Source organism: Indicator indicator, chromosome 9 (assembly GCF_027791375.1).
Source record: "Indicator indicator isolate 239-I01 chromosome 9, UM_Iind_1.1, whole genome shotgun sequence".
Classification (NCBI taxonomy): Eukaryota; Metazoa; Chordata; class Aves; order Piciformes; family Indicatoridae; genus Indicator; species Indicator indicator.
Window position 1 is genome coordinate 34,451,281 of NC_072018.1, and position 12,690 is coordinate 34,463,970.

At 41.8% G+C, this 12,690-nt stretch overlaps 1 protein-coding gene across 1 annotated transcript in view; it reads right to left on the minus strand.

The window, feature by feature from the left end:
• RALGAPA2 (Ral GTPase activating protein catalytic subunit alpha 2) overlaps positions 1 to 12,690 on the minus strand; it is a 126,212-nt gene that overhangs the window by 93,129 nt on the left and 20,393 nt on the right. Inside the window, exons 5-12 of the mRNA XM_054383527.1 lie at positions 10,986 to 11,029; positions 10,244 to 10,418; positions 9,207 to 9,322; positions 6,146 to 6,284; positions 5,532 to 5,731; positions 4,423 to 4,653; positions 2,452 to 2,625; positions 891 to 1,028 (exon numbers count right to left, since the gene is read on the minus strand). Coding sequence (XP_054239502.1) covers positions 891 to 1,028; positions 2,452 to 2,625; positions 4,423 to 4,653; positions 5,532 to 5,731; positions 6,146 to 6,284; positions 9,207 to 9,322; positions 10,244 to 10,418; positions 10,986 to 11,029 — 1,217 coding nt within the window. The remainder of the gene's footprint in view (positions 1 to 890; positions 1,029 to 2,451; positions 2,626 to 4,422; positions 4,654 to 5,531; positions 5,732 to 6,145; positions 6,285 to 9,206; positions 9,323 to 10,243; positions 10,419 to 10,985; positions 11,030 to 12,690) is intronic.

Here is a 12,690-nt window from a genome sequence, read left to right on the forward strand (position 1 = left end):
AAATGTACAGTTCTGATTATTCCCGGTATCCACAGTAGAAAAAGGATGAACCTTCCATCTTAAAACAAATAAAGAATCATAGACTCATGAAATCATAGAATGGTCTGAGTTGAAAGGGACCTCCAAAGGTCATCTAGTCCAACCCACCCATGCCTTCCTTTAGTAAATCAAAAATGATAAAAGAAACAGTGTTCTCAACCTGCAAAGTCAGTTCTTCACTGAACCAGTCAAATTCCAGTGCAGCTTGAGGCTGCTTGGAAAAAAGGCTGGCCTGGGAGTCTGGTATGGAACCAAAAGGGGTGACTTATGTTCATTAAGTGTTCCTAAAATTTCTTCTTGTGAGCCACAGGGTAGGTGACAACATTTTGGCCTAATTCATCAAGGTTGGAAAAGCCTTTAAATAAGACATGGTCATAGGGCTTACAAACAATTTTTTTTAAGTTATACATTTACCAGTACATAAAGGGTGGCTACCAGGAAGATAGAGACTCCCTTTTCACATGGAAAAGACGAGGCATGCCAGAGACAAGTTACTAATGGGGAGATTCCCACTGGAATCCAGAAAAAAATGTTTCACCTGGAGAACAGCCAGACACTGGAATCATCTCCCAAGGAAAGCAGCGGATTCCCCTACACTGGCCAGTTTTAAGACTCATCTTAACAGGGTTCTGGGCCATCTCATTTCAACTCCACTATCACATAAAAAGGTTGAACTAGATGGTGTTTGGGGTCCCTTCTGGCCTGGCATTCTGTGATAGATGAATTCCAAATTGTATCTTACAAAATTCAGCATGTGCTGGTAGTTATTTTCCTTCACCACAGAGACCAGACTATAATTTGTAGTGTACACTAGATGACCATGTAAAGCCCAGGCATTCTCTATATCTTACCTGTAAGGCAGCTTGAGCTCCAGCTTTAACATTTTTGTCCTCTTCTTCTAACACACATCCTCTGTTAACAGCACTGGTAAAGGAGTAGGTTCTTCCCCAGCTGGATGAGCGCTTATGTCCTGAATGGTCAGAGGAAAGCTTTCAAAAACATCATTCTGTTAGTGACCAAGCAGAAAGGAACATGTCCACTTTTACTGAAAACCATTTGCGAAGCACAGAGAAGGGGGAACTGTCATGCCCTCAATCCATTTCAGCAAGGAATTCACATCCATTGTTTCTTAATCTCTCAACCCACAGACAGCATATGGAATTTAAAGGCTCATACAAGTTTTAAGAGCTACATTATTTGAAATATTTTATAGTCCATTTTGTAGCCACTGCAGAATATTTGCATTTAAGCCTGGCAAAACTAGAAACCCCTCTATAAATAATAATTTGTCAAAATTTTATAATTCTCACTACGTTTGTACAACTCAAACCTCATTCTCAGTACAATGAAACTTCCTTTTAAATGGCTTCACCATGTCAAAGTCAACTTTTACTGATGGTTCAACACAGGATACTAAAAAGATGATGCACAGGATTTGTATCTGCACTTCAATTAGTAGATACTGTCAAATTCTTAACTACCACCAAAAGCAAAGAGTGCAAATGGCATCCTGAGGCGTGTTAGAAGGGCTGTGGTTAGTAGGTCAAGAGAGGTTCTCCTCCCCCTCTGCTCTGCCCTGATAAGGCCACATCTGGAATCTTGTGTCAAGTTCTGGGCCCCTCAGTTCAAGAAGGGCCTCAGGGAACTGCTTGAAAAATTCTAGCACAGAGCCATCAATATGCTGAAGGAGTGGAACATCTCCCTTCTGAGCAAAGGCTGAGGGAGCTGGGGTTCTTGAGCTTAAAGCAGAGGAGCCTGAGGGGTGCCCTCATCACTGTCTATAAAGATGTGCAGGGCAGTGTCAGGAGGACAGAGCCAGGCTCTGCTCAGAGATGTCCAGTGACAGGACAAGGAGCCATGGGTGCAAGCTGTAGCAGAGGAGGTTCCACATGAACACAAGCATAACTTTTTTTCACCGTGAGGGTGTCAGAGGCCTGGAACAGGATGCCCAAAGACATTGTGGAGTCTCCTTCTCTGGAGACATTTAAAACCACCTGGATGCATTCCTGTGTGACCTGCCCTTGGTGATCCTGCTCTGCCAGGGGGATTGGACCTGATCACCAGAGGTCCCTTTCAGACCCTAATATCTGTGATTCCTCATGCACTAGGCCAACAGCCTGTGTAACTGTTAACATTGCAGAAGGTATTAGCATTTCTTCCATTAAGTTCTTGCAGTCCTATTTATACAGACTGAAAATAATCCACAAACTACACTTTTCAAGATAGGTGCAATCTCTTCTGGCACTCAGGAAGGGGTACTGAACATTATTTAAATGTCTAGATCTTAAATAAAAGCACTTTTAAATCTTGACTTCCCACACAGTCTTTAAATCACTCCTCATTTACAAAGCGAGTTTCAAACTTAAATCACATATTGTAGGTGAACAGAATAAAGTAACTCTGATACCATACATGTTTACCATCTGTTTGCACTACTGAATCCTCCAAGGTGACCACAGCATCCTGGCTGTCTTCCTTCTTGTCTGGCTCCTCCATGAACACAGGCTTCTCTTGCAGTATCCACTTCCGATACACCTTAACCACTTTGCGTGTGGCAGATACATCAGAAGGTGGCAACAAAAAAGCCTGCGGGAAAAGTCAACTTGTTTACTACACCCAGGAGATAGACATAAGCACACCCACACACCCCTGCCCATAAATCACACAGCTCAAAAAAAAAGGAAACTCAGTTTTTCACTTTTCTATCTGTACTTGAAGGAGTAATGATAAATCAGCAGCCTACCTACCAGCATATACCTACATCCCCCACAACTCCCCAACTGGTAATAACCAATCATTTACAGGTTGTATTTGCTTGGACAAAAACAAAGAGGTAGTCTTTGCTACTTGCAAGCTCTCTGACCTAACATGGCTTCATCTCAGAGGCCATTAGAGACCATGGAGGCCTGGCAGGCTAAATTTAACTATCATGCTGTGCTTTCTGGAGAAGAGGCAGGCAGAGCTCACGATACACAGGACTCCTTTATCTCTCCATCTGACTAATTGTGGGGACCTACAAGGATAGCAAGCAATGGCAACACACTTCTGCCCAGCACAATCTGCATCACATCTGCCCCCCCCCAGTAACTACCCCACCTTCCCAACTGCCCTTGCAAAAGAGGTACAATGCTCTGCAAGGAGACATGAAGGATGACAAGGATGATGGTACACTCAGCTTGGAGGTGTTGCCGTGGTTCAGTTGGTCTACACCTTGCACCAAAACCCCTTTAGTGAAGAATAAAAGAGATGTCACTGTCAAAGGTGACTCATTTCTGAAGGGAGCACAAGGCCCAATATGCAGACCAGACCCACTTCTTAGGGAAGTCTATTGCCCACCCTGGGGCCCAGGTTAATGCTGTAAGGAAGAAGGTTCCTTCTTGAATACAGCCCTTCAATTACTATCCACTATCAATCTTTCACATAGGCAGCAATGAAATAGCAACAAGAAGCCCACGGGCAATGAAGACTTCAGGGCCTTAGGGTGACTGGTTGAGGGACTGGAAGTACAAGCACTGTTCTCCTTTATCCCTCCAGCTGCAGGGAGTGATGAGGGAATCAACAGAGTCAGGAGATCAATGCCTGGCTCCAAGCCTAGTGTTCACCAGCTGGACTTCGTGTTTTTTAATCATGGGTTGAGTTGTAGGACACCAGGCCTGCTGGTAACAGACAGGATACACCTGCCTCAAAGGTGGAAAAAGATACTAGCAGGGGAGCTAGGCACACAAAAATCATCCCTTCCAGCCAAAGTGCCACCCACCCCACTGCAAAGCACTGCTATGAGGAGGTCCTACACCTTGCCACACAAGATACCTCACAGCAAGGCATGCATGCTCACTCAGCTGCTACAAAGCATCTTGTGCACATTGCTGTGACCTGGAACTTCTATTTATAAACCTTTAAATTACATCACAGTACCAAGAACAAAGAAAGTGGCCCATTCAAATAAGACATAGAATCATAGAATTGTTAGGGTTGGAAGGGACCTCAAGGAACATCTAGTTCAAATCCCCCTGCTCTGGCCAGGGACACCTCACACTAGATCACATTGTTGTCTGGCATCAGCAACAAGCTTCAGTTCCCATACAGATTTTGTCCTTTTCTCATTAAAACTAGACCTGAGAAGGACTCCAAACTAAGTGTGCTGGTGTGTTTATCATCAAGTCTAACCAGCTGCCTGACCCACAGCCTTCACACTGTGCTTTCACAGAATCACAGAATGTTAGGGGTCAGAAGGGACCTCAAAAGCTCATCCAGTCCAACCCCTCTGCCAGAGCAGGATCACCTAGAGTAGATCAAATACGAACACGTCTTATTTCTAGAGAAGGAGATATTCAAAACCACCTCTCCTCAAACGCAAACACACAGCTGCACACAGGCACTTACCTGTCGAAACACCTCATTAACAAAGTTCACATATCCTCGAGTGGACAGGAGGATTCTCTGCACCATCTCATAGACACTGCGATGCTGCTCCTCGATGCTGCAGAGGCTGGAATTGCTGAGCCTTCTGTCGGACAAGGTGCTGCTGTTAGAGTGGCTTCTCTCTGGCTCACCAGCGTAAGGCATGCTGCTCTCCAGCTCTGCACTTTTATCTTGGCTGACACCACCAACAGTCTGCACAGAACAATACCACACGCCTCATGGAATTACTGAAACAGCATCCACCAAAAATCTGGAATGCTTACACAGAACTCAAGACACGTGTGCTCCTCTTGGTCAGAGCAATCCTTAATGTCAATACAGGCTGGGGAATGATGAAATTGAGAGCAGCCCTGGGGGGTGCTGGTGGGTGAGAAGCTGGACATGAGCCAACAGTGTGCACTTGCAGCCCAGAAGGCCAATGGCATCCTGCATCAAAAAGGCTGCATCAAAAGCAGTGCGGCCAGCAGATGAAAAGAGATGATTCTGCCACTCTATTCTGCTGAGACCTCAAATGGAGTCCTATGATCGGCTGCAGGACCCCCAAGAGAAGACAGATATAGATCCATTGAAGCAGGTCCAGAGGAGGGCCACAGAGATGATCAGGGGGCTGGAGCACCTCTCCTATGAAGAAAGACTGAAAGAATTGGGGCTGTTCAGCCTGGAGAAAAGAAGGCTCTGGGGCCTCACAAGAGTAGAGGAAAGGGGCAGAATCACCTCTCTTGAGCTGCTGGCCATGATTCCTCTTGATGCAGCCCATGATATGATTTGCATTCTGGGCTGCATGAGGGCACCGCCTGCTTATAGAGAGCTTCTCATCAATCAACAGCCCCAGATCTCTTCCTTCAGGGCTACACTCAACCCATTCTGCACCCAGCCTGGATTTGTGCCTGGGAGTGGCCCAACCCAGACGCAGGCCCTTGTACTTCGACTTGTTGAACCTCGTGTGCTTGGCATTTGCCCAATAATCAAGCGCATCACTTAAGGGTAGCATTTCTTTCTTGTTCCTGTGGCCAGTGCACTGTGCAAGTTTAGCATGTATGTTAAGAAGAGAGAGAAACTTTAAAACACACCTGAATAATTTTAGGGAGCATTTCTCCTCCGTTTTTTGTGTTCTGGGCAGCAGTTAAATATTTCTTTTCAAGGAAGAAGGTAACGAGCCACTTGATAAAAACAACTCGAGCTGCCATGTATGGGATCTTTGTGCTGTAGACATTATCATTGTTTCGTGTTGTAGTAACGTACACTGGTCTTGGTCTGACATCTGGAACATCTGGTGAGAGAAAAAAAAAAAAAAAGATAAAGAGAAAGTGCCATCTTAAATAACAGAAATTGCTTCCAGACTCTGGTTAAATGTATTGAACACCACACTTTCCCCACACGAAACAACAGATGCAATGACTGACTGCTCTTACTATACTAATGTGGATATTCTACCAGAATGCTATTACTCCTGAAGAAAAAGCAAGAGCTTAAAAGCACAGATTTTACCTGAATGCTGTAATTTGGATCACACAAAACAAAGGAAAGCAAAAGAAAAGGGCTACAAACAAGGGGGCTAAAACAAGTCATGAGACAAGGGAGGAAAAAAGTCCTTACTGATCAGAACTGCAGTGATATGCCAGCAGGTAACAGAGATGCTACCATTATTTTTTATTCTACTTAAAAGACAAAATCCACAACTCACCAAGAACAGGTTTGTAGAGGTTGGTGAGCTTTGTAAAGGACGGAAACAAGTGAGGAAGGTAATATTTTCTAAACAAGGCGAAGAGAAATTTAAATCCAGTGTCTTGGTTCTCCTTATTCTTCCATTCTAAGCTTGCAGCCTTTGTCGTGTAGTTAAAAAGAAAGAAAGAAGAAGCTTTACATTAATAGGTTACACTGTCAATCACTCCACGCTGAACACAAAAACAACTACAGTTCAACAAGAGAGAGAAAAAATTAGCACTGCCCCAAGAAACTTTACAAACTGCCTAAGAACAGAAAATATTACTGTGAGGGCTTTAGCATATCAAAGAAAGCAAGCTCATGAGAAGCCAGCATATTTCTGCTGTTCTAATGCAGTGAAGCACAGAAAATGTCCTATTAATGTGCCTGACCAAGCTGTATCTTACCTATACATTTAGAGAAAAGCTACTCTGGGCTACACTGGAATCACAAGTGTGTTTGTCACTAGAAACACTCTCAACACTCATGTTTCATATGGTTGCACACACATATGCAGCACCCCTGGGCAAAACTGGACTCAAGACAGAAATCTTCTGCACTGACAAGCGAGAGGCTGACACTCGAGTTTCTTTTTAAAGGTACTCTTCCCTTCTTGCACAGAACCAGTACCTGAAGAGAGCCTTCCAGTACCTGAAGGGGACCTAAAAAGAAAGTTGGGAAGGGACTTATTACAAGGGCTTGTTGGGATAGGACAAGACATAATGGATTGAAGGTTGAGGAGGGGAGCTTTAGACTGAAAATTAAAAAGACATTCTTTACAGTGAGGGTGATGAGACACTGGAAGTGATTGCCCAGGGAGGTTGTGGATGTCTGGAGGTGTTCAAGGCCAGGTTGGATGAGGCCTTGAACAACATGGTGTCCCTGCTCATGGAAGCAGAGTTGGAAATGGATGATCTTTAAGGTCCCTTCCAACCCAAACCATTCAATGAATCAACACCAGAGTCATACATGTACTTTCAAGCTACTCTTTAACCAGAGTACAACTCCTTAGAAGACTGCCAAATTTTAACAAATAATTGTTCTTTTCATACTAAAACACCTTCAAGTTTGGAGTAAGTTGCTCATAACTAATGTGGGTGTGTTTCATTATTTGTGTAAGAAAATTCAAAACCATTTCAAAGAAGAAAGGAAAAAGCAGAAGCACTTTTTCCACTGTTGACTTGAACCTAATCTCTTACATCACTTTTTTTTTTTGTGAAACTCAAGTAAGCACTAAAAGTGTTTTATATTTTGCCATACACTTAAAATTCAGGGCCAGCTCTTCTCTCCTTTTTTGATTTTTTTAAGCAACACCGAAACACAAGAGGATTCTTAATTTTTTAGTAAAAACCTCTTACAAAAGCCTGTCCAACAATATAGTTCACTGAATCTATATTTAAAATGATAATTTATTAAGTTAAAGAAACACTGACTTGCTTACATCTGTAATATGATGACTTATTTTCATTTAAACATATTTCTTATTTGAATCTGTGCTTGATCTGAAAGGTCCTTCCACCCTCAACAGTTCTAAATCTTTTCCCAAATCTCTAGAAATTTTGGAACTTGGAATGTTCTGCTTTTGCAAAACACATATATAGAACTTGGAAACAAGACTGCTCAACCTTATTATTTTATTTATTGTGTGAACTAACTCTCATTAAATTCTACCCAGTTGCAAACATCAGTTTCTGTGAAGATGCAGGTTTGCTCTGAGTGATCATTCTGCACCTGCAGCAGCAAGAAGGTTCCTGCCCAGCTGTGCTCTCCTCAAAAGTGAGTGTTGATGAACCACAGTGCAGTTGGATTTATAGTGCAGTCAACTTTTTTCAGATCCCAAAGATGTAATAAAAGGTTTAGTAAGAAGGGTGAAAATATTTTTAACTGAAGTGCTGTCAGACTAATATGCAAACCAAAGAGTGCCACTTTTCAGAATGAAGCATTTATTCAGGGTGACAAAACCCTTCCTAACACTGTTTTAGTCTTGCCTTTTGATAGAAAAATAAAAAAATGTATCTGAAAGTATTTCATTATCTTTTATCTTTACTTTACTTTTTAAGACTGAGTTCTTTCATGTTCATTGTCAATACAGTTTCGCCTTTATGTAAAATGTTGTTTAATTTCTACTTTTTAAATAAAGACATTATCTTCATTTCTTTCCTGGGCAGATTAATCTGATCTATTTCTAATTAAATTTTATGTACATGCTACTTGCATCCTTTTGAAATAATCTCAGAAGTCATCTCTCCTTTTTTTAACTCTCTCTTTTCTCCAGTGGTCCTTTACATATCTTCTCAGCTATGTATGTGTCTGAGCAGAACAAACTGCATCTTTACCCCCCATCAATTGCCTAAATGTGACCACAAGCACATAAAATATTCTGTTGCCCTACAGGTTAGGGTAATACATCTCCCTTAAGAGGAAAGGCTGAGGGAGCTGGGCCTCTTCAGCTTGGAGAAGAGGAGCCTGAGGGGTGACTTCATTCATGTTTATAAAAATGTGAAGGGCAAGTATCAGGAAAATGGAGCCAGGCTCTGCTCAGTGATGTCCAATGCCAGGACAAGGGGCAATGGGGGCAAGCTGGAGCAGAGGAGGTTCCACGGGAACATAAGGAAAAACTTTTTCACTGTGAGGTTGACAGAGCCCTGGAGCAGGCTGCCCAGAGAGGTTGTGGAGTCTCCTTCTCTGGATCCATTCAAAACTCACCTGGAGGCATTCCTGCATGACCCACTCTAGATGATCCCACTCTGGCACAGGGGTTGGACTAGATGATCTCCAGAGGTCCCTTCCAACCACTAACATTCTATGATTCTGTAAACACTCATTGATTCTTATGACAGATGTGAAAAACATCTTATTTTCACGGAAAATGGCAGGAGAAAATACCTTTGGAATGATTTCCCTTCCAAAAGCAAGAAAATGCAGAAGGCAGCTTCTCCCTGGCAAGGGGCAAAACCAGCTCCATATAGATACAGCATAGACTTAATAGACCACAAGTAGACTCCTTCAACTATGAGTAGTTAAAAAGATATCCTCCTCACCTGAAGTACCATGTATTTTAATAGCAGCTGAAGAAAATAGCATGTTTGGTCTTCAGCAATCTTCTCTCCAGAGACAGCTGGCAAAAGTGGAGTTATTTCTTCTGGAAAAATCTTAGCTAAAAGGAGAAAAAGGAAATGTTGTAAAAATTGAAAACCTGAAAACAGTGAAATAAAAGACAACTTCAATAAAACTTGAAAATAATTGTTAATATGCTACTAAGTTGTACAAAGGCAAAGTTCAGCCTGGAGAAAATAAAGCTCCAGGGAGATCTTAGAGCAGCCTTCTAGTACTTGGAAGGGGCCTACAAGAAATCCAGGAAGGGACCTTTTACAAGGATTTGTTGGGATAGGACAAGCTTGAAGAGGGGAGATTTAGACTGGATATCAGAAAGAAATTCGTTAGAGTGAGGGTGGTGAGACACTGGAACAGGTCACCCACGGAGGCTGTGGATGACCCCTCCCTGGAGGTGTTCAAGGCCAGGTTGGATGAGGCCTTGAGCAATCTGGTCTAGTAGAAGGGCAGGAGGGTTGGAACTAGATATCTTCAAGGTCCCTTGCAACCCAAACCATTCTATGAATCTATGAATTGCTTGGGCTTCTTGTATTTTCCCTATACCCCAAACAAGGATGGCAACGACCTCAAGTTTACTGCAGTTTGGAAGGGTTACCATGAGCAATCATTGCAGATGAACCCATATAGAACCACACACCACCCTCATGCTTTACAATCCTTAAGTCTACATGTCTAGTGATTTTGCAGCAACACGTTTATATAGCTGCATTTCAACTTCAACACAAACAAAACAAAGCAAGCAAAAAACCCACAACAACCACCCACCCAACAAAACCAAGCCCCAGAACGACAAGATCAGAAAGCCATACAACTGCAACAAACACAAGAGCTTGACAAATTCAGTGCATCCCAGAGCAACAAACAGTACCATCCAGATGACAGCTTCCCCACAAGAAACTCACAAGCCCTATACATACACCATGGAAGGGGAGGCAAAACACAGAAATTGTGTTTGTTTACTCACCATCTGGGGAATTAGGAGGACTAATGAGGTTGTCTAGTGTACAGAGACCTCGTGAGGACATAATGGGTGGAAAGCCAGGCACAAGGCATGCAAATATTAATATCTGCTCTTCCAAACAGTTAGTCTGAAGTGCCTGAAGCCAGAGGAGAAACAGTCGGATTCCTTCACATCTTATCTACAAGGGGATGGTTTTGTAGAAACAGATATTAAAACACATGTCAGTACAGTAACAACAGTTAAATAGTTGAGAAAATGCAGGACAAGTGCTTTCCTCCCATCTATGTGCTACTGAGTCTTTCCATCACACCAGGAATAATCACACACTGAATTTATTATGACAGGAGATGGGTGGGAGCAAGCTGTAGCCAAGGTGGTGGCACTGCCAGGAGACAGCATTACCACTCCAGCTTCAGAGGTCAAAAATTGCTAATTCCACTCCTCCCCAGTTCCTGAGGCCAAATGTACCCTAGCTAGTCTCAAGACTCAGCCTTAAAAAGGGCTCTGCATGCACAACACCAAGTGTAGCACAATCAGGGACCTATCAACACTTCATGCCTTATGAAGTCTGAAATCTTGGCCCCACAGAGGTCAAAGGATTGCAACAGTAAAATTTAGGATGAAAGGCTGAATAAGTAAAATTACCGAGCCTAACAATCTGGAAAACACTGACACTGAAAAACTGCCATGTAATTCATAAGGATTAAAGCAAAAGGAAATGAGAACACATCATCAAGAGAAATACCTTGAGAGAATTTCCAGTGTGCAAAAGCTTCTTCAGAATTGACCCTGGATTAGAAACATTAAATAAGCATGTATCAGATACTCACATGGTTGCTTTCCACCTCAATGGTTTGTATAATACTAGAGAAAAGGTTAGTTTAATGTCATTTATTAGGTGGCTTCTGCACTGGAGTTTAAGAAAACTACAAGATGAAAATAAAACCAAAGTAAATGTAGTTATGATCAGCACCATTGGTGTTGTAAGGTTAAATATGACATCTGTTTACAGTGAGGTACTTTGGTTTTAGTCAGATGACAACTGACTCAAATTACTTTCATTAAAAATAAGTTATCTAGGGGAAATTTTGATTTACTGAGTTGGAGAAATCAAGAAATCCAACCTGTAGGATTAATACATTCAGATTCACAGATCGTATTAGGTTGGAGAGGACCCTCAAAGGTCATCTTGTCCAATCCCCCACTAATATCAACAGTCACGATAAGAAAAAAGTGCTGGCAATCTGCACTTCATTCATGTCTATAACATATTTTGATTCTTTTTCAAAATACCAGGCAAACTGCCTGAATGTCTGTGCTAAAATAGTCAGCACAAGACTGACTTTGCATAATTTTGCACCAAATGCTTCAGGTATGAAAATGTTTTTAATCCAATTGCAAGAAAAATAACAGGATGTAGCACTCAGCTGTTATTTCTCCTGGATTTGGGAACGATGGACATTCCTTATATGTCATCCTTCCCTCAAAATCTCACCATTTCACAGTATTAAAGGGAAATGATTAACATCTATAGCAAATATATCAGCAATGCTGATGAACATTAAGCGAACACAAATCACAAGGTCCAGCTGTAAATAACTGCACTGCCAAATTTTATTGGACTCAGCTGAAAAATTATCCAAATACCACTATTCAAGAGAAGCATAGGGAATATATTCATTATAAAACAACTGACTAAAACCAATTTACTCTGGACTAATTCAGATGAGATGGTAGTAAAGTGAGCTAGCAGATGCCTCCTTTTATTTTTGTTGGTGCTAACTGGAAATGTGACAACAGCCCTTTCCTTGACCTTTAGCTTCCACTCATTATTTCCTCTGCAACAGCAAATCTATTGTTCTGATGAAAAACATGGCAGCTGATGGAACAGTGCTAGGAACCAACCTCAACAACAACAACAAAGTACTGCTTAGAAGAAATATAACCCCCTCTAATGCAGCCTAAAAATCACTTTCACTTGATAATTTCCTCTATGATTCATCACTACTTTGAAAATTCTTCTGAATGCTACCAAAGTGGTCACAACACTTTGGTTTGCTGTTTGTTAATTCATCAGATTTCAAGGTGTTTTGATTCTTAAAATCAATGTGTTAGACCTTTCAATATTTCTGCACCCACGTGACTCTAGCTTTATTCAGTCAGGCCAAATGAGGAGAGGAATTGATGTGGCTTCCTGGTTCCTGTACATGACCACAAGGCCAAAATATTCACTGTATAAGCACAGTAGGCTACAGGGAATATTTAAAGTTCACAGGGAATATTAAAAAGTTCACCATCTTCAAACTAAAGACAATAAAGCTTTGGTTTTTCCATAGCTTTAATGTTTGAAGCCAAATTTAAAATCTAGTTGAAGCCTTGTAGGGAATATATTAAAACATCTGAAAACATATGGTACTTGTGCAGAAAAATTCATCCTCTTTTTCTTACCG